The sequence below is a fragment of the Apium graveolens genome, chromosome 11 (assembly GCF_009905375.1).
Source record: "Apium graveolens cultivar Ventura chromosome 11, ASM990537v1, whole genome shotgun sequence".
NCBI lineage: Eukaryota > Viridiplantae > Streptophyta > Magnoliopsida > Apiales > Apiaceae > Apium > Apium graveolens.
The window spans coordinates 149,681,387-149,704,751 of record NC_133657.1 but is presented as its reverse complement, the minus strand read 5'-3'; the positions used below and the strand labels follow the sequence as shown (position 1 = coordinate 149,704,751).

Sequence of the window (23,365 nt, the reverse complement as noted above, 5' to 3'; positions counted from 1 at the left end):
GCTCACCCTTTTTGTTGTTATAAACCTTATCATTTTCAGTTAAGAAGGAATATAAATTCCACCAGGACTCGAGTGGTAAAGAATCGGGTCAAGCCTCGGGATCCTCTCATACCCAAGGTATTGATCCCAATCCAGGAAGAAAGCGTTGAGTTACCCGAACAGGTGTGTAGATAGTTAGTATGTGTGTTTGAATAAAAGACGAACATAGTTGAAAATTAAGTAGACAATGTTTTGTAATAAATAGAGTTTGTGAAATTTTGAATTCGGTTTGTAATCAAAAGTAGTTAGCAGTTCTTGTTTTCATACTTCAACCTAAAAAGATCCTGGTTAGTGTTAAAGGGGTTTAGTTTTATTTCTTTATTATTGTGAATCAGATTATACAGGTTTGGTGATTAGCTAGTAACCCCCAGACTTATACCCCGGGGCTGGAGGGCGTTACAGGGGACACGAAGTTAGCTGATATAATCTCATAATCAATGGCTAGATAGGAATAATCATGATCTATGAGCTGTCTATTCGGATCTGAAAAGGATGTTATGAGTTTAAGTAGGGGAGTTTGAACACCTAATTCCTACATTGAGGAGATTTAGGACATTTATTCTGTATATAAGGAAAAATGTTACTACTTTATGCACAAAAAAATCATGATCATTTGGGGGCCTGTGGTGGGCTTATTCTTATCCAAGTTTGTTGCATTTGGGCCAGTAGTCTTCCACTTATTTCAGACTCGGAAACGGGGCTTGATCCGGTTTTCAAAATATGCTCAGAATTTTATTCAGGTTGTCACAGTTAGAGTTGTGGTTATTCATTCAAAAGTTATGTTAACTTGATACATAAACTAGAATAGTGTGGCTCATTATAAACATATGATGCCATTTAATTCTGACTAAGTGAAGTGAGTTATCAAGTGCTAAGTGAAGCTACAGATTAATGGCTAACATCATTAATCCATTAACGGTAATCAATCACTCTCAATGGCTATGAAAATTTGAATAACAATTGACAATGACTTGATAATGGTCAAATCCTAATTTTGACATAGTAAATGGGTTGATTAGAATCTCGACAAGGATTTTGACAAAGTACATGGGTTGATAAGAATCTCGGAAAGGAAAATGGGAGTTAAGACATAATTTTCATGTGACCTTATCTAGATTCTGAAGAAGAATAAATATTCTATTTCAATGCATGCCAAATTGTAGGGATTTTCAAAGAATTATATCACGAAAAAATTCAGCCTAATTTATCGAGACTTGTGAGAAAGAATGTAGAAGTAATCTTACTAGATCTAGAAGATTGTGATGTTTGGTCAAGAAAGGATCGTAACTTGGTGAAATATAAACCAAGTAGTAGCAATAGCATCTTTTAGGAAATTATTTTTAGAGCGTTCATTTTAGAGAGAATTATCTTGACAGGAAAACTGAAAATGCAACCTATAATTTACACAAATTATTTCTTCAATGATATATTTTCCTTCTTTGTGTTCATAAGCAATAAGTTTTTATCCCAAAATAGTAAAAGGATTTGATTTGTATTTAACCTCCCTTTTAAAAATTAACATAGTTAATTATTAAAAAATAACATCCCTTTTATACACATTATTTCACATGAAAACATAATGTTGGGTTTTTTTGGAGTATAAAAACATTTGTTGAGTATAAAACATTTGTTAATTTCACACAAAAACAATTGTAGGCGATAGAGGATCGTGACTGCTGTTGCCATTACTTTGTTAAGCGTAGTCTGTGTTACATTAGAATTACGATCATCGATTTTAACCCATTTATAGAGTCAATTTGCACAAATAGGCTTCACTTCCTTCTTGAAATGAGCTTATGTATTTGATGTTTCAAACAATCTACTAAATAATTTTCTGATTGGCCTAATATTCCATAAATGAAACAAAATATTTGGAAGTTCTCATACTTGAATATGATATTGAATACCAATCTTTTACTCTCTTTTTGATATTCAATATTCATTTAAGATATTTTGTAATATCTATAGTGATTATGACTCATAACAAAATGTTAGGCAGGCTGACACAAGTATTCTCTCCAAATATCCACAAAGTTGTTCAAACATGAAGATTATACCTCCCAATATTATTCCAATAGCTACCATTATTTTTTCCATGAAGCCAACTTTAAGATCATAACCTTGGACCATAAATCCATAGAGTTCAACTATGTACAAGGTAGGAGGGTTTTCTCCATCTTGGACCAAAGTATTTGTGCAAGAGATAATGATAACTTTACTTAATGGGAGAGAAATTAACAAAATGAGATAATAAAGAGAGGGAAAAAGACATAATGGAAACACCTATGGACAAGACTTACTATAACTTTTGTTAATAGTATATTAGGCACCTCAGATGCCAAATGTGTGGGTTCCATGCCCTATTTATAAAAATGTATTTGGATCTTAAAATACTTACATGAGATGTTCATTCCAAACATTTTTGACCATGAAGTGAATCAGTCAGAATTGCATGTGAAAAGTTGTCCATTACAAATATTCTAATTATTAGTTGATCTTAATATATATCCATGAGAAGTTATAAATAATATTTTTTTAATAATCAATAAAGTTGTGGCCTATTCAATTCAGGTTTAAACATATAAATGAATTTCAAAAATTTATACCATATTTTTTATTTTACAAAAAGTTTAAACTCCGAACTCTGTTAATGTGATACTAGCATAAAGTCCTAGCAATATTTTCAATATTATATAATCTTTGAATTTAATTTCAAGTGGAAGTTTTAAGCGCTGAAATTTAATTATTAGAAATTTTTAATTATATGATTCGATAATAATTTTAATTATACATATGTATTATTTAGTGATATTTTAATGTGAAGAAAATAAGACTAATTGACGAAATAATTATATTAATTTGTCTAATTTTAGCGTAGAACAATAATATACATTATTTTGTTTTTTTAACTGGAATTTATATCATTAAACCATCAAACTTTCGCTTACAAGAGGCTCCAACACAGACTGTGGAGGAGTTATAAAATCACTAAAGCAATTGATTTCACAAGGTACTCTAGCAAGAATGTGAGCTACCTTATTCGCTTGCTTTTTAACAAAAGAAATTGATATATCTCTACGATCCTCCAATAACCTACGATATTCCTCAAATACCACTCCAACTTCCAAATAATTCTCTACTATTTTGTTAATAGCATGGACTGAGTTTTTGGAATCACTCTCAATGTCCACCCCATACAAACCCAGTGAGATAGCCCATCTGATTGCTTCCAACACTCCCCTTGCTTCTGCTTCGACTACTGAGACTCCACCTGCATCTTTCCGGGTTCTAGCTCTGATAAATCTACCTTCATGATCTTGAATGATTAGACCACATGAGAACCATGAGAGCCCTACAATCACGTGAGTATCAACATTAATTTTCACTCTACCTGCCCTTGGAGGGTGCCATTTATCCATTACATTTTCAGAAACCTGCACCCCTACTTTGTTCCTAAGAATCTTACTCTGTTGACTATCTCTCCACTATTACACCTAAATAACACTCCACTGCATTGCCATCTAGGTTGCTACCGTCTTACCCTGCCTCACCCTCATATTCCTAGATGACCAAATACCCCACAAGATCGTTGCTATCTGAGCCAGCTTATCAAACGACTCATTTGCCAGCGTCTGCAATAACTACTCTGAGCACGACAATATCTGAGATGTGTCAAAACCACATAATGGGCATAACAGCCCTTAGCATAATTACACTCAAGGCATATGTGCCTCAAATGTTCCACATCAATCCCACATAATGGGCATAAAATAGTAGCATTCACTCCATTCCCTCTCAACATATTTCGCACAGGAATATTATTTCTACACACCCTCCACAGAAACACCTTGATTTTCGGAGGAACCTGTATCTTCCAAAGTCTCCCCCAGCCCTTACTCTCTTCTAGCTATTTACACTGACTATAATGTTGCTGCCAAAACCTATACCCCGATTTAGCACTATACTTCCCATCCAATGAGTAATTCCAAACAATACGATCTTGGAACTGGTTATTTGGGATAGGTATTGCTAGAATAAACCTAGCATCACTACTCGAAAACAAGTTGTGCACCTTTGTTACATCCCACTCCTTAGTACCAGAAACAAAGAGATCGCAAACCTTTAGGTTCCTCACCAAACTCAGACATTGTTCATCCACTCTGTGACCCTCTTTACCTCGAAGCCACTTATCAGCACCCAAATTAATAGAACGTCCATCACCCACTACCCATCTGTAGCCTTGTTTTTGGGATTCTTTAGCTTGCCAAAGACCTGACCACGCATAACTTACACCCCCTCCCCTACTGGCATTAAAAAACTCGAATCTGGAAAATATTTGGCTTTGAACACCCTTGCTACCAGAGAGGTTGGATTATTCAGAAGATTCCAACATTTTTTTCCTAAGAGCGATAAATTAAAACCGTGAAGATCATGAAATGCTAGACCACCTTGCTCCTTCGACATACTCATATTTGTCCATGAAGTCCATCTAATTCCTTTCTTAATGTCCTCCTGTGAACCCCAGAAATAGCTATTCATCATCCTTTCAAGATCAATACATAATGATTTTGGTAACAGAAAGCATGACATAGCGTACGAGGGAATTGCTTGCGCTACTGTTCGAAGTAACACAACCTTACCAGCCTTAGAAAGACATTTAGAACTCCACCCCTGTATTTTACTCCATAACCGATCTTTTAGAAAATTAAAAACCGTTTTTTTAGATCTTCTTATCAAATATGGTAGTCCAAGATACTTTCCAACACTCAAATCCCTATGAACACCCAGCAACGCTTTCAACTCTTCCTGTTTATCCAGCCTTACGTTCGAGCTAAAATAAATGCCGGATTTATGAAGATTGATTGCCTGACAGACTGAAGCTCATACTTCTAAGACTGATTTAACCTCCAAGACCTCCTCTGTCTTAGCTTTACAGAATAAAAAACTGTCATCTGCAAAAAGCAGATGCCGATTGATTATCTGAAATGATACCTGGCAAAATCTCTTTGAGACGATTAGCTAGCACCTTTGATATAACTTTATAAAGAACGTTGCATAAAGCTATTGGTCGCAAGTCCTTCATCTCATCTGTATTATCTTTCTTAGGAATTAATACAACATTTGTATCATTAAGACCAAGTGGAAATGCCAGATCTACTAACCAATTTTTACAACACTGAAAAACATCTTTCCCACACAAACCCCAGAAATGTTGGTAAAATGCTGGATTCAAACCATCTGGACCAGCACTTTTGTCCGGGTGCATTTGCTTTATAGCCTCCGAAAATTCCTCTATCTTGAACTCTGCTATAAGATCTCTATTGTGTTCTTCTGTTATAACAGCTTCTTGTTCGTCCAAACTGTTCATCTCCAATCTCTCTGTACCACCAAAAATTCTGCTAAAATAACCTTTGACTAACTCACACATTTCTTCGTGCTTATTAATCATAGCTCCACTCTCATCCTTAAGATATCCCACCTGATTCTGCTTCTTCCTACTAGTTGCATACGCATGAAAGTACCTTAAATTAAAGTCACCATCTTGCAACCAAAAAGACTTAGCTCTTTATTGCCAATATATCTCCTCACTCAACATAAGATCTTCAAGATTCTTCTTTTCCTCGAAATATCTCCTCGTTCTGTCCTCATCTACACAGTCTTCAAATGACAAAACCAATCCTTTTTGCCTTTTGATTTTCTCACGAAACTTGTTGAAGAATCGCTTTCCCCACTTTTCCATAAAAGAAGACAACTCTAGTAATTTAGGAAGAAAACTACCTATTTCCAGATTTTTCCAGTGAGCAGTGACCTCTGCATGAAAATTCTCTTCTCTGAGCCATGTATTCTCAAAACGAAACCAAAAATTCTTCTTTGAGTGGTCTGTATTAAACAAATCCAACTTTATTGGATCATGGTCAGAATGAGTGCAATAATTCACACTAAGTTTGCATAATGGATATAAACTCCACCAAGTTGTAGAAGCAAATGCCCTATCGAGTCTCTCCCTTACCCACTCCTGTGTACCTCTACTTTTCTCTCCACTCCAGTTCAATTAGACCACACTCCTCGATTGTTCTCTTAAAACCATCCAAGAATGATTGAGGATGAGCATAATTGCCTTTCTTATCAGAAATATTCACCATATCATTAAAATCTCCTACTACTACCCAAGGTAAGTCAGACACACCAGCTAACATCTTCAAAAGACCCCACACCTCCCTTTTACGAGCACGCTCTGGAAATCCATAAAAGCCAGTCAATCTCCACTTGACTTCATTTACATTAGTAATCTGAACATCAATAAAATTAATACCCTGGTTACAAACAATACACTTGACATTACTTTTCCAAAAGAGAGCAATACCTCCACTCCTACCAACACATTCTACTGTCCAGTGATTGTCAAAGCCCATCTTGCCACAAAGATGTTTAATCCTCTCCTTATATGACAACGTTTCCATTAAAAATAGTATATTGGGTTTATGAGACTTCACCATGTCCCATAAAGCACGAACTGTACGAGGATTCCCCAATCCTATGCAGTTCCAACTTATAGCATTCATAACGTCCGGCTAGCTTGCTGGGCAAGCTTAGCCAGTTGAGAGTTTTCTGACGATGTATAATCCAGATCAGAAAGCACAACATCTTTATTATGATAAACTACTACTGGAGCATATGCCCCTACAAACCCACCCGGTGTACCCATAATGTCATAGTTTCCTGGGCCACCTCTCATTCTTTTCATTTCAACAATTTGGAGCCCAGTTGTTTCCTCATTATCCAGCCCATCTTCAAAAATTAAATTTGAATTTCCCCCCTAACTTCCATATTCGACACTACTAATTTTAGGGGATTATTATTATCTCCATACAACTGCAATCCCTGATTTTTCTCAATTCCTACGATCACGCCCCTATCCCCTTTCTCACAACTGAACTCCCCTAATTTTGGGCATGCACCGTACCGTCCCTGTCGCACCTCCCAATCCTTGTCGTCCTCCTCCCGCAACCACCGACTTTTAGCTGGACCACCAACCCTTCTAGGTGGAGCTCTGTGCCAACTCCCCCACTCCTTATTGCTGCCTTCACTTGTCATTGAAAGAAACTTTCTGCAATAACGATCTGTATGCGTTAACATTCCACACGTAAAGCAGAAGTCACCTAAACGTTCATATTTACATGAAGCCATCACCTCCACCCCACTTTTCTTCATTATTTTCTTTCGGCGCTTTAATGGTTTTCTAACATCCAATCGAACTCGAATACGCATAAATTCGCTCCAGATACTTGTGTTGTTCTTACTGTCATACTCCAAAAATTCTCCAAAGAAGTCCCCCAGTTGCTTCCCCACAGCCTCCGTTATAAATCCAGAAGGAAGCTCATAAATCTGCATCCACATATTTACATACCACAATGGAACATTTAGTGGTTCCTCCCCCTTTGGAACCTCCGCCATTACAATCATCGCATTATCAAATGACCACGGCCCTCCCTTTAGAACCCAATTCATATCTTCTTTATAATAGAATTGAAACAAGAAAATCCCCTGCTCTATCTCCTTTATATTTATGCCCATTGCCGGCCTCCACACATCCGCCATTTTTGACTTCATTGCATTAACATTTATCCTTCTTTCTGTCAAAAACCTGCCCACAATACATAACTCATATCTATTTATCTCCACTTCCTCTTCCCCACCATGTACAAATGTCGAATTCTCCTCATCATCAATATCCAACCCCGTAAACTGATCATTCAAATCATTATAGCGAGCCATAGTATCTAAAACTCTCATGATTCACCCTCTAGAATTAGAGATTGAACGAAGAGAAAAACAAAACTCTCACATAGATGGAGAGAAAGTACTCAATAGAAGATTGTTAATATCAGGAATGTTTAGAACCAGGCGTGCCAGGTTATACATTATTTTGTTTTAGTCACACGAGTTATATCAACCACCTAATTATAATTAATTTATTTTAATTATATTTTAGTTGTGGATGAATATTATTTTGTCTTAAATCGAATATATAATATATTTTGTTTTACCGTGATGACATTAGATCGACCAACTAATTACATTTTAAATTTTATTTTTTTAGCACGGTTCAATAAATATCTTTTTAGCTTGATCGGTAATATTTATTATTTTATTTTAGCATAAGTAATAAATCTTGGTAAATATTACTTTTGCATAGACCGAATGGATAATAAATTTAATTTTGGGTTAGTGTGATGCCCGTAACTGAGCTAAACCGATTTTCTTTAAAATATTTAATTTTTTTAGCTGTTTATTGTTTTATTTTAGCTTGATATTAAATCAATCAAATGAATTTCCTTTCCAATTTTTATTGGCATTTATAATTTTGTTTTAGTCCCACAGTGCAAATCCAACTAACTATTATATTTTTAATTTTTGTTTCATATTAGATCATTTGTATAATTTTGTTTAGCACAGTGATGGTGAATATTATATAGTGTTTTGTTTAAACCAAGTTCATAAGACATATTATAATTCTATTTGTATTTATATAATTCTACTATAAATATTAATCTATTTATGAGAGTGTTTAATTCTAAATATTGTTTTAATTACCGAACCACTACCAACCAAACTTTTATTATTTCAATAAGATTTCAAAACATATTAAACTACACTATAAATCCAAAAATTTTAATTAGATTTTAAAATCTATTAAAGTCAATAAGCTTTTTTAATACCATCAATTTTTTAACAAATTATTAATAATGAATGTCGCATAGCTCAAGGTTTTAAAATAATATTTTTAAAATTTTGAGTCGAATATCTTAAGATTTCAATGGATTGATTAAATTTATTTTTAATTTATTTTTCAAAATTCAAATGGAATACAGTAAAAATTTAAAATATTATTTAAAATCCAGTCATCCTCAAAATTTTCAAATTCAAAATTAATATAATTACATAAATTTTAAAAGATTGTTCAAATTTATTATAGAATACACTTTTTTAATATAAACTGAATACCCCAATTTTTCTATATCCAAGTAAAACTTAAAAAATTTAAATGAAAATATATTTAACTCTAAAATTAATTTGAGTAATAACAACCGAGAGACTAATTTATACTTTTCATTTTAATTTTATTTATATTTGAGTAATGTTCTATATTAATATATATTAAAATTTTAATTTCACTAATTATATTTTTATAGCTTTCATTTCAAAAAAAAAATTTAGGGTATGAGAGAGTGTATATAAGTGCTTGTCTTGATGATATTTTTTATGTGAGTGGGATAACATATTAAGATTTAGTTAACTCTTTTATATCATATCTACCAACAATATTTGTAATACTATTTGTGATGTTTGTTAAAATTCTTAGTAAACAAAATTGAGCAAAAATATTAATAAAAAAATGTTACAATGCATGTTCTTACAACAATGTTGTATTTTTATAACTAAAACATTTACTACTTATTCTGAATTTGGAAGTTACAATAACTAAAACATAAAATAAATGGAATCAGTAAGAAATCATTATCTAACTAGCTCTTGGAGTTGATATGTTATTGTCAAGCTCCTTGTCACCATGTTTCCAATAGTAATGCTTCTTAATACCTACCAGATAGATGTCCAACAGCGCTTCATGGAGTGTAATGCTCACACGACATGTTGTGTAAAGTTCAATAACAAATATTGCTATATAGAGGCAAGTATAAATAAAATTTAGCAAGTTCACCCCAAGACCACAGTCAACAAAATAAAACATGCATGTAAACAAAATTAGTAACTGAAATAACGAAGAGAAAAATGAAGATGTACCCGAAACCATAGCTTTCAAATGTGTCTGAAAATAATGGTGCACAAATACAAAACGCCAAGAAAATACGATCAAAGCTGAGTCACCAGACCTTTCTCGAAGCCCTGGCTGTTCCTAAAGAGAATATTGCCCCTACCTGTTGCGTTTGGGATGCGTGCAATATCTCAACCAGGATAAAACAGCTCGGAGTTTGTGTTAACAGCATCAACAAAACCTCCACCTCGACTTGCACCTCAGTCGCCGGAAAACTATACTAACAGCACATCGAAATTGTGTTTTTGGGAGAGAAATGCAGAGAGGAAGAAGAGAAGAGAATGTTGTGTGTTATAAATATTACATTCACTTTAGCCTCTATTTATAGGAGAGGAAAAGTGAGACTGCCCACACAATTAATATATGAATTAAACTGCTCCACTAATAAATAAAATCGAAACTGATCAGATTTTGAAAATAAAATATTTGTAACAGTTTTTTCACTCAACACCCACATTATTATCAGATTTATATTTTAATTCAATATATCAGTTACAGATCAGATTATATATGCATGTCCAGGTTCAATGAATTAGACTGAGCCCACTAACAAAGTGACTTAGCCCAATTCAGTATCGAACCCGGCCCAACAATTATAATAATAATAATAATCCAATCACTGATAAATAAATTTGAATTAAAATATTAATTCTCAAATAAATAAAATCCTCGCCCAGGGTGCCTCGCGTATGCGAGACACCGAGACATTCGCCCAAATCGCCCTTCGACCCGACCCGGTGTGGTGCGGTGCGTGGCGTGGCATGGCGGTGCGGGGCGGGGAGGGGCGGCGGCGCGTGCGTGTGTGTGCGTGTGAAGCACATAATAACACAATGGACGATCACATACCTTAGTAGTTGTATACTACTCATGTGTATGATACCATATAAAGCACACAACCCCCTTTATTTATTTCAATGTGGGACAAACATTCTCAAAAATTCCAAGCTTTTCCAAGCTACTTTCAACTCTCATTTCATATGGATTTCATTAAGAAAATTCTTAAAACCATACATAAAAATTTAAATTCAAATATCATTGAACAATTTCCAATCATTAGATTTTAGGATTAACATCAAGAACATAATTAAATTAAGCTCTAAAATCTTAATTTTCTTACAATCCCCCACAGATCCACACAGAAATGCGATTAATTTTCTATCATGACATATTTTTCAGAGTCGGTACCCTTCCGGGTTTGAACCCTCCTAATTCCTCTACTTTAATGGCTATCAGATTCAGATGGAATGTTTCACCTTGAATTTTAATCCGTTTAGTATAACCATATTCTGTAGACGACGACAAGTTAAAGGCTATGGTGCCAATCTACGGCTTTGAGACATTAATGGTCATGTCTCGATCCCGTTCATTGAATGCTTCAAGGATTAACCCTATCCTCTAATTGCAACCACACAATTACATTCACTTTGTTGTGGATCCTCAGAGATATACTGTCTCTATCTCGTCAAATGACTTGACCCCATTCAGAGTTTTAATACTCTTTCTTTTCTAGCAGTGTCAGTACCTTCTAGGTTTACTGGGGATAGACTCAGATACTATAGTATCATCTATTTAGCAAAGGTACTACCAATTCATCCTTACAGCTTGTTATTACCCATTGAATACACTTCGAGGGATCTCCTCTCATGTATATTGGGTACCCACTATTGATGAATTATGATGGGTTGACAGTCCCATCCCCAACCTTGACTTCAGGACCACTACAGGTTCCAGTCCTTTAGTAAGAGGATCAACTATATTATTCTGAGTTCCTATGAACTCTATAACTATGATCCTATCAGTCACTAAACCCCTTATAGACTTGAGTCTAACTTGGATGTGTCTCTTTGTTTTAGCATTATGCTTTTTAGTGTTAATCTTGTCGATAGTTGTTCAACTATCACAGTGAATAGCAATAGCAGGAAGTGGTCTGCATAATACAGGTATCGTAGACATAAGTCTGTGTAACCATTCAGCCTTCGTCCCTGTGACATCAAGTGCACATAACTCAACCTCAAAAGTAGACCGAGTAACTATAGTCTGTCTACTTGACATCCAGGATATTGTTCCACCAGCCATGGTGAATACGTATCCAGTCACTCCATTGGAACAAGACTTCTTAGCTTTCCAACTTGCATTATTGTACCCTTCAAGCACACCAGGGAATCTCCTGTAGTGTAAAATAAGGTACATTGTGCCTTTTAGATATCTAAGTACTCTATCAAGAGTATCCCAATGAGTTCTATTTGGACAGCTTGTATATCTAGCCAACCTAGACACATAATATAAAATATCTAGTCTAGTACAATTAGCAAGATACTGCAAGCTCCCAATAATCTGAGAGTACCTTAACTGAGACACAGTCACTCCTGAAGTATTCTTGACAATGGCAACTTTCGAATCATAGGGTGTACTAGCGATTATACACTGTGAATAACCATATTTCTTAAGTATAGATTTCTCTATATAATGAGATTGAGTCAAGGTTATTCCTTCAGTGGATTTAATCAGTTTGATTCCAAGAATCACACTTGCCTCACCATATCCTTCATTTCAAAATGCCTTTTCAAGAATTCTTTAGTCTCGTTAATAATCTCAATATTGGTTCCAAACAGTAAAATGTCATCCACATATAGGCACAAAATAACACACTCATTCCCTTTAACTTTAGTGTAGACACACTTATCACTTTCATTAATCTTATAACTGAAAGGCAATACAGTTTCATCAAAAAATTTATGCCAATCTCTACGAGCATGTTTCAAGCCATAGATGGACTTGATCAACTTACATACTTTCCTTTCATTGCCAGATGCAACAAATTCCTCAGGCTGATCCATATAAATCTCTTCTTCAAGTTCACCATGAAGAAAAGCCGTCTTTACATCCATCTGATGTATGATAAGACCATGGACTGAAGCCAATATTATAAGCATTCAGATTGTTACCATTCTTGCAACCGGAGAGTATATATCAAAGTAATCAATTCCTTCCTTTTGCTTAAAACCCTTAGCTACCAGTCTAGCTTCGTACTTGTCTATTGAGCCGTCAGGGTTCAACTTCCTTTTAAAGACCAATTTGAACCCAATAGTAGAACACCCAAGAGGGAGATCAACCAACTCCCATGTTCCAGTAGAAAGAATAGAGTCAATTTCAATGTTTACAGCGCCCTTCCAATACCTTGACTCAGAAGAATCCATAGTTTGTCGGAAAGTTAAAGGTTCGTCCTCGATATTGTAAGTGATGAAATCACCTCCAAAATCCTTGACTACCTTTGCACGCTTACTTCTCTTTGCTTCCTCTACTTCCTTAGGAATAGAGCTACTACTAGGTTCCTCCCCCATATTTATCATCTTTTCCACATGATCAGGAATAGAACTTGATGTGTGAGTAGGATCTTCCTCAGAAGTCGTTTCAGGTATTCCAGTCTTCATAGGGTAGACATCCTCAAAAAATGTCACATCTCGAAATTCAACTATCGTGTTTGCCACTATACCATCTATGTCAGATTTTAACACTAAAAATCTTATAGCTGTAGTGGTTTCAAGATAGCCCAGAAAGATATAGTCAACAGTCTTCAGACCTAGTTTCTTTCTCTTGTGTTCAGGAACAAGAACCTTAGCAAGGCACTCTCACACACGAAGATACTTAAATCCATGCCACAACAATTGGCTTATGAACATTACATGTCTTGAAACCGAGAGCTTAAGTTACAAATATTAAAAAAGTAGCATAAATGCAAGCATAGTAATGAGATGTATTTAGACCAATTCATCTCCATTGCATTGTCCCTGAAGTGTTTCCTGGTCATTCTCTGCATCAAGAGAAAGATCATTTCAAGATTTAGATGTGTGTGAAAGAATGTAGTCAAACAATCATGTTTTAATCAAGTAAAAAGAAGTTATGTAAGGTAAGCAATTATTGTCAATTAATATGACCATATTGTATTATAATTTTGTTATTAGTAGAGTTCTCACCAGCCTCTGGGGTCTGATCTTCAAACAACTTCTGCACTCCATCTTTGTCAAAAATGAAAGCATTAAACCGACCAGCTTCCCAGTTTGTCAACACTATAAAATCTCCCATGTTGAGGAAAAGATACTAACACTATAAAACAAGCACCTTAGTAAGGCACCCCCACACACGAAGATACTTAAGACCTAGTTTCTTTTTAATGTTTTATCCATGTGTTTCAGAGGGACTCTATTCAAAATATGGCAAGCCGTATTTAGAGCCTCTCCCCACATGTATTTAGGCAACCCAGAGTTAATAAACATACTATTAATCATATCTTTAAATGTTCTGTTCTTTCACTTAGCAACTCCATTAGACTCAGGTGTGTATGGTGGGATAACTTCATGAACTATACCATTCACTACAAGAAATTTGCAATCAGACAACGGTTGATAGACAATGGTTAAAAAAAACCGTCGTCCTAAAAAATCATACAATGGTGAATTTATTTTACAGAAAAAAATAGTTGTGTGAGCTCCAGAACAATAACGGATATCCATCTTTTTTAAACTATTGTACAAATTGTATCCTGTCATCGAGTCAGAAAACGATTTTTTAAATATAGTGTTGTTGTATATCTTTAACATAACGATTACAAACCGTTGTTACTATGTTAACGTATAGGGATATAAGACAATGGTTTTGACATTACATTGTGTAATTTAGACAACGGTTTTTCAGAAAGGTTGTCCTCTAAACCATCAAACAACGAAATGAAACAGTTGTATGAGGAATTTCAATGGGTACCACATATTGAGATGGCAACACGTGATAGGTGGTAAATCATTCACAAGGATGGCTGAGGTGGCAAAATGAGAGCCCTTCATTGATATGAGATTTGATATCGACCGTTAGATCGAGAAATACCTGAATTCTTATACAACAGTTTTATGTTAAAACAAAAGTGTTGTCTTAGTTGGTCTCATACAAGCTTTTAGATATTACGTTGTGTCATTCACACAACAGTTTTTAAAAGGGTTGTCTTAAAAACCTTCATACAATGGAATAAAACAGTTGTCTGAAATAGTTATTTTATAATTTCAATGGGCACCACCTGATGAGGTGGCACCCCATGATAGGTTGTAAACATTTTACTCGGATTTCTGAAGTGTCGGAATGACAACCCTTGATTGAAATGAGATTAGATATTAGTCGTTAGATTGAAAAAAACTGATATGCTTACACAACGATTTTATAATAAAAGAAGCGTTGTCTTAGTTTATCTTTACACAATTTTGTTTCAAGGAAACCATTGTAAAAAATTATTAAAATAATTTTACACACAATGTTTTTAAAATAATTTTTAAAATAACTTTTTCGACGATCCAACCGTACATAAGTTAAGATATATCAATTTTAGTCAAATGAAAAAATTATTAAAAAATTTGAAATTCATCTATCATGTTAGGATTAGAAAAATCGAGTAAAAGTACCACTGCCGACAAAGAGACTCGTTCCAGATTTACAAGATTAATTTTTAAAATGATTTTTTCGACAATCTAACCGTACGGATGTTAAGATATTTCAATTTTAGTCATATGAAAAAATTATTAAAAAATTTGAAATTCATCTTTCATGTCAGGATTAGAAAAATCGAGTAAAAGTACCACTCCCGACAACGAGACTCGTTCCCGATTTACAAGATTAATTTTTAAAATGATTTTTTCGATGATCCAACCGTACGTATGTTAAGATATATCAATTTTAGTCATATGAAAAAATTATTAAAAAATTCAAAATTCATCTTTCATGTGAGGATTAGAAAAATCGAGTAAAAGTACCACTCCCGACAACGAGACTCGTTCCCGATTTACAAGATTAATTTTTCAAATGATTTTTTCAATGATCCAACCATACGGATGTTAATATATATCAATTTTAGTCATATGAAAAAATTATTAAAATATTTGAAATTCATCTTTCATTTCAGGATTAGAAAAATCTAGTAAAAGTACCACTCCCCAAAACGAGACTCGTTACCGATTTACAAAATTAATTTTTAAAATGATTTTTTCGACGATCCAACCGTACGGATGTTAAGATATATCAATTTTAGTCACATTATAAAATTATTAAAAAAATTGAAATTCATGTTTCATGTCAAAATTAGAAAAATCGAGTAAAAGTACGACTCCTAACAACGAGACTCGTTCCCGATTTACAAGATTAATTTTTAAAATATTTTTTTGACGATCCAGCCGTACGGATTTTAATATATATCAATTTTAGCCATATGAAAAAATTATTAAAAAAATTGAAATTCATCTTTCATGTCAGGATTAGAAAAATCTAGTAATAGTACCACTCCCCACAACGAGAGTCGTTCCCGATTTATAAGATTAATTTTTAAAATGATTTTTTCGACGATCCAACCATACAAATTTTAAGATATATTAATTTTAGTCATATGAAAAAATTATTTAAAAATTTGAATTTCATCTTTCTTGTGAGGATTTGAAAAATCTTGTAAAAGTACCACTCCCAACAACGAGACTCGTTCCCGATTTACAAGATTAATTTTTAAAATGATTTTTTCGATGATCCAACCGTACGGATGTTAATATATATCAATTTTAGTCATACGAAAAAACTATTAAAAAATTTGAAATTCATCTTTCATGTTAGAATTAGAAAAATCTAGTAAAAATACCATTCCACACAACAAAACTCGTTCCCGATTTACAAGATTAATTTTTAAAATAATTTTTTCGACGATCCAACCATAAGGATGTTAAGATATATCAATTTTAGTCATATGAAAAAATTATTAAAAAATTTTAAATTCATCTTTCATGACAGGATTAGAAAAATCGAGTAAAAGTATCACTCCCTACAACGAAACTCGTTCCCGATTTACAAGGTTAATTTTTAAAATGAATTTTTCAACGATCCAACTGTACTCAATTTTAGTCATATGAAAAAATTATTAAAAAATTATAAATTCATCTTTCATGTCAGGATTAGAAAAATCTAGTAAAAGTACCACTCCCGACAACGAGACTCGTTCCCGATTTACAAGCTTAATTTTTCGAATGATTTTTTCGATGATCCAACCGTACGGATGTTAACATATATCAATTTTAGTCATATGGAAAAATTATTAAAAAATTTGAAATTCATCTTTCATGTCAGGATTAGAAAAACGAGTAAAAGTACTACTCCCGAGAACGAGACTCGTTCCCGATTTACAAGATTAATTTTTAAAATGATTTTTTTGATGATCCAACCATACGGATGTTAAGATATATCAATTTTAGTCATATGAAAAAATTATTAAAAAATTTGAAATTCATCTTTCATGTCAGGATTAGAAAAATCGAGTAAAAGTACCACTCCCGACAACGAGACTCGTTCTCGATTTACAAGATTAATTTTTAAAATGATTTTTTCGATGATCCAACCGTACGGATGTTAAGATATATCAATTTTAGTCATATGAAAAAAATATTAAAAAATTTGAAAGTCATCTTGCATGTTAGGATTAGAAAAATCTAGTAAAAGTACCACTCCCTACAACGAGACTCGTTCCCGATTTACAAGCTTAATTTTTCAAATGATTTTTTCGACAATCCAACCGTACGGATGTTAAGATATATCAATTTTAGTCCTATCAAAAATTAATAAAAAATTTGAAATTCATCTTTCAAGTCAGGATTAGAAAAATCGAGTAACAGTACCACTCTCGACAACGAGACTCGTTCCCGATTTACAAGATTAATTTTTAAAATGATTTTTTCGATGATCCAACCGTACGGATGTTAAGATATATCAATTTTAGTCATATGAAAAAAGTATTAAAATATTTGAAATTCATCTTTCATGTCAGGATTAGAAAAATCGAGTAAAAGTACCACTCCCGACAACGAGACTCGTTCCCGATTTACAAGATTAATTTTTCAAATGATTTTTTCAATGATCCAACCATACGGATGTTAATATACATCAATTTTAGTCATATGAAAAAATTATTAAAATATTTGAAATTCATCTTTCATGTCAGGATTAGAAAAATCTAGTAAAAGTACCACTCCCCAAAACGAGACTCGTTCCCGATTTACAAAATTAATTTTTAAAATGATTTTTTCGACGATCCAACAGTACGGATGTTAAGATATATCAATTTTAGTCACATTATAAAATTATTAAAAAATTTGAAATTCATGTTTCATGTCAAGATTAAAAAAATCGAGTAAAAGTACGACTCCTAACAACGAGACTCGTTCCCGATTTACAAGATTAATTTTTAAAATATTTTTTCGATGATCCAACCGTACGGATTTTAATATATATCAATTTTAGCCATATGAAAAAATTATTAAAAAAATTGAAATTCATCTTTCATGTCAGGATTAGAAATATCTACTAATAGTACCCATCCCCACAACGAGACTCGTTCCCGATTTATAAGATTAATTTTTAAAATGATTTTTTTGACGATCCAACCATACAGATTTTAAGATATATTAATTTTAGTCATATGAAAAAATTATTTAAAAATTTGAATTTCATCTTTCTTGTCAGGATTTGAAAAATCTTGTAAAAGTACCACTCCCAACAACGAGACTCGTTCCCGATTTACAAGATTAATTTTTAAAATGATTTTTTCGATGATCCAACCGTGCGGATTTTAATATATATCAATTTTAGTCATACGAAAAAACTATTAAAAAATTTGAAATTCATCTTTCATGTCAGGATTAGAAAAATCTAGTAAAAATACCATTCCACACAACAAAACTCGTTCCCTATTTACAAGATTAATTTTTAAAATAATTTTTTCGATGATCCAACCATAAGGATGTTAAGATATATCAGCTTTAGTCATATGAAAAAATTATTAAAAAAATTCGAATTCATCTTTCATGACAGGATTAGAAAAATCGAGTAAAAGTATCATTCCCTACAACGAGACTCGTTCCAGATTTATAAGGTTAATTTTTAAAATGAATTTTTCGACGATCCAACTGTACTCAATTTTAGTCATATGAAAAATTATTAAAAAATTATAAATTTATCTTTCATTTCAGGATTAGAAAAATCTAGTAAAAGTACCACTCCCGACAACGAGACTCGTTCCCGATTTACAAGCTTAATTTTTCGAATGATTTTTTCGATGATCCAACCGTACGGATGTTAAGATATATCAATTTTAGTCATATGAAAAAATTATTAAAAATTTTGAAATTCATCTTTCATGTCAGGATTAGAAAAACGAGTAAAAGTACTACTCCCGACAACGAGACTCGTTCCCGATTTACAAGATTAATTTTTAAAATTATTTTTTTGATTATCCAACCGTACGGATGTTAAGATATATCAATTTTAGTCATATGAAAAAATTATTAAAAAATTTGAAATTCATCTTTCATGTCAGGATTAGAAAAATCGAGTAAAAGTACCACTCCCGACAACGAGACTCGTTCCCGATTTACAAGATTAAATTTAAAAATGATTTTTTCGATGATCCAACCGTACGGATGTTAAGATATATCAATTTTAGTCATATGAAAAAATTATTAAAAAATTTGAAAGTCATCTTGCATGTTAGGATTAGAAAAATCTAGTAAAAGTACCACTCCCTACAACGAGACTCGTTCCCGATTTACAAGTTTAATTTTTCAAATGATTTTTTCGACGATCCAACCGTACGGATGTTAAGATATATCAATTTTAGTCATATCAAAAATTATTAAAAAATTTGAAATTCATCTTTCAAGTCAGGATTAGAAAAATCGAGTAACAGTACCACTCTCGACAACGAGACTCGTTCCCGATTTACAAGATTATTTTTTAAAATGTTTTTTTCGACGATCCAACCGTACGGATGTTAAGATATATTAATTTTAGTCATATGAAAAATGTATTAAAAAATATGAAATTCAACTTGCATGTCAGGATTAGAAAAATCTAGTAAAAGTACCACTTCCGACAACGAGACTCGTTCCCGATTTACAAGCTTAATTTTTCAAATAATTTTTTCGACGATCCAACCGTACGTATGTTAAGATATATCAATTTTAGTAATATGAAAAAATTATTAAAATTTTAGTCAATTTTAGGAAAACAACCATTCCCGACAACGAGTGATACTTTATTAAGATTATTAAGATTATTTCTCGATTAAAGAATTAATTTCATAAAGATTTTTTTCCGATGATCTTGCAGAATGTTAATATTATTACTTTTAATATTGTAATAAATAATTTAAAATTTCAAAATTAATGAAAATTGAATAAAAGTCCAAATCCGAAAATTAATATTATTTCTCGATTAAAGAATTAATTTCATGAAGATACTTTTCCGATAATCTTGCAGAATGTTATTATTATTACTTTTAAAACTGTAAAAATTAATTTTAAATTTACAATTTTTATGTCAAATAATGTTATATTGAAAATTATTTGAAATTCTTATTATTTACTAAATTTGATATTTTTTTACTAAATAAGACTAATATTTGGTTCCCTCCACCGGTCAATATTTCATTTCCGCCTTCTGAGATTTTGGTTCCCCATTCCTTCTCAATCCCTAAACATCATATCCTCCGCTATTCAATCTCAACATCATACAATCTCAGATCGAACTCTCTCTTTCTCTCCATCTCTCCCTCTCTCTCAATCTTACAACCAGAACCAATACACTTCATACACACCCATATATGTTTACTTTTCTTCGATTTGATAAAAGGTTACAATTGGGCCTGAGATGGGATGAACATAGGAAATAGTGGACATGGGCTTGAATGTGAAGGTTGGACCAAGAAAAAAAAGTAACCCTAGGAGAAAAAAGGGACGGTGAATGAGTGAGGTGGGAGAGTCTGTAATCCTAAAGCAAAAGTCTGTCTTGTTCAGCTCAACTGAGAGAGAGAGAGAGAGAGAGATGGAGAGAGAGAGAGAGAGAGAGATTTTAAACATGCCTGGACCAGTTGTTGAGGAGCTTGAGATCCAGAAGGAACTTGAGGTTTTGCATTTCTTTATTACCTTTTCCGTTCTTTTATGATATAATATATAATATTCTATTATTAAATGTGTGATTAAATAATTTGTATATAATGAAGAGCTAATAGTAGAGGACGTTAAGGAAGAAGATGACCATGATGATGTTAATTCTGATGACGAAGATGACGATGATGACAAGGAAGAAGATGGCACACCAGGTCTCTTTTTAATAATTCATCATTCTTTGTTATTTAAAGCATCTTTTGCTGAATTTAAATTTTTTTGATTTAATTTCAATCATTTCTTTTTATATTAACTATGGGAGAAATGTCATTTTACTTTTAGAGTTGTTAATTACCCCTTTCGGTCACACTGTACTAGTCTACAATGTATTATGTACCTTTACAAACACATGCATTTTCAACTCAACAACATTTAGGCACTTAAAGTTATTGTTAAATTGTGTCTATCTTGTTAAATTATGTCTATCTTATTAAGTTGCTCTGTTATAAATTGCAAGATTTTGTCCATGATTTTGTTTAGCTTTATGCTAGGCATTCCTTCCTCTTTGTTTGTCCTAGTCGGTAAGTACAATACCAAATGAGTAAGAATTGGTGCATTGAGGTTTAACAAGTTGTATCTTAGTATTTCCGTATAACAACCATATGAGGCACTGGGATCCATATTATTACCTATGCATGTTAAAGCATTTTTTAGAACGTTCAAGGTCTATAAGTCAATTTTATGCGTGTTGTTTTAGTAAGGTTTCTCATTTGGAGATGCTTGTTGGGATGTGCTTCTTACTAGTTTGATGAAAGGATCTATATTTACCCTAATAACTTGGTCCGAAGTTGTTCATACAATATAAGAAAGAAGGTACTATTACGCAAGAAATGTGTCTATAATCTATAAAATGTTAGATGTTCGAGTGCAGTTTTTTTGGTTGTTCACAATGATTTGGATCTATCAGTTATAGACCTCTGGTGTTAGTATATCTTCGAAGGGTTGGCTTTAAATCTAGTTGACACAAAAAGTGATACTAGCTTTTGTTTGTATGCTTTACATTCTATACCTTTCTATTTCTTTTAGAGATCTTACCATACTTTCATTACTTATAACATAGTGAAGCTACTGGATTGGGGAGATGATTGGAAGGCCAGTGGTAAACAAAATGTGGTTGTGAGAGCAGAATTTTGACGAGAGGTTTCAGTTTGGCACCAGCTTAACCATCCAAATGTTACAAGAGTATACATATTTCACATACATTGATTGCCTTTTCTACTTACTAAAAAATATTTGTTTTAACTAAATATATGTGTTAGTCCCTTCAAATTTTCACGATGATCCAGCAATTTTTCTGACAGTGTCTTTTTTGTAATATTCTGAATCTTATACCATTTATTTGAAGTTTCCAATTTGATGTTCACACGAGTGCTTGACTGCAGTTTGTTGGTGCATCGGTGGGGACTTCAAATATCATGGTCCAGCTTGCCTTGGATTTAGCTAGAGGGTGAGTTTTTATTCAATGTTTACATATAAAACTTGATAGTAGCTATCCATAATTGATATTTGTCTTCACTCTGCAGTTTGACCTATTTACACTCAAACAAGATTGTACACCGGGATGTTAAAGCTGAAAATATGCTACTGGATGCCCGGGGAAATCTAAAAATAGCTGATTTTGGACTTGCTCGATTTGAAGCTCTGAATCGGGAAGATATGACTGGTGAAACTGGAACATTTGTGTACATGGCACCAGAGGTAAAAATGCATACCTGACGTGGATTATTCACTTTTCTCTTTTTTCATACCACTACCGTCTGCACTGCAAAATATAAATTTGAGGACTCAACAATATGAGACCAGACTACACAGTTCCCTACAAACAACATTGACAGTGCCGATACCTGCATTGTTTATTATCTTTTTTTCCAAATGATGCCATCTTGTTTCTTGTTTATCTCTTTTATATGTTGAAACTGATTTGTATTGCTTCACCATCTAATACACATCCAAAGACCAGACATTATTTAAGCCTACTTAACTCTCAACTTATCTAACTCTTAGTGAGCTGAAATTATTTTTATAAGACCAGGGTTTTTGACTACATACATTCACAACCTGAAATTAATGAGAAAATGAGAGCCATACTTATAGACTGGTTGATGGAAGTTCACAACAAATTTGATCTGATTCCAGAGACTCTTTACCCCACAATCAACATAATCGATCGCTATCTAGCAATGAAGACAGTGGCAAGGAACTGCAGAGTATTACTTAAATGTTTACAGCCTCAAAGTATGAAGATATATGGGCCCCTGAAGTGAATGATTTTACCAAAATTTCAGACAATGCTTACACTGATCAACAAGTTCTAGTTATAGACAAGAAAATTCTAGGTGGGCTGGAATGAAACTTGACTGTCCCTACTCCTTATGAGCGTATGTATGCAAATTAGTAATTGTGTATCTTAATGAGCATGTTTAGAAATAGATTTTAAGTTATAGTTGTAATTCTTGTAGAGAACCATTATATTATAAAT

The 23,365-nt window shown here is 33.0% G+C and overlaps 3 protein-coding genes across 3 annotated transcripts; all 3 read right to left on the bottom strand.

The window, feature by feature from the left end:
- Positions 1-2,963: 2,963 nt before the first annotated feature.
- On the bottom strand, positions 2,964-3,458 carry LOC141696007 (uncharacterized). The gene has a single exon (XM_074500204.1). The coding sequence runs from the start codon at positions 3,456-3,458 to the stop codon at positions 2,964-2,966; it is 495 nt and encodes a 164-aa protein (XP_074356305.1).
- A 488-nt stretch (positions 3,459-3,946) lies between these two features.
- LOC141696006 (uncharacterized) lies at positions 3,947-6,602 on the bottom strand. The gene is made up of 4 exons (XM_074500203.1): positions 6,070-6,602; positions 5,032-5,561; positions 4,461-4,655; positions 3,947-4,311 (listed from the first exon to the last, which is right to left on the bottom strand). Exons 1-4 carry the CDS (start codon positions 6,600-6,602, stop codon positions 3,947-3,949), a joined length of 1,623 nt encoding a protein of 540 aa, XP_074356304.1.
- Positions 6,603-6,837: 235 nt separating this feature from the next.
- LOC141696005 (uncharacterized) lies at positions 6,838-7,815 on the bottom strand. The gene has a single exon (XM_074500202.1). The coding sequence runs from the start codon at positions 7,813-7,815 to the stop codon at positions 6,838-6,840; it is 978 nt and encodes a 325-aa protein (XP_074356303.1).
- Positions 7,816-23,365: the final 15,550 nt, after the last annotated feature.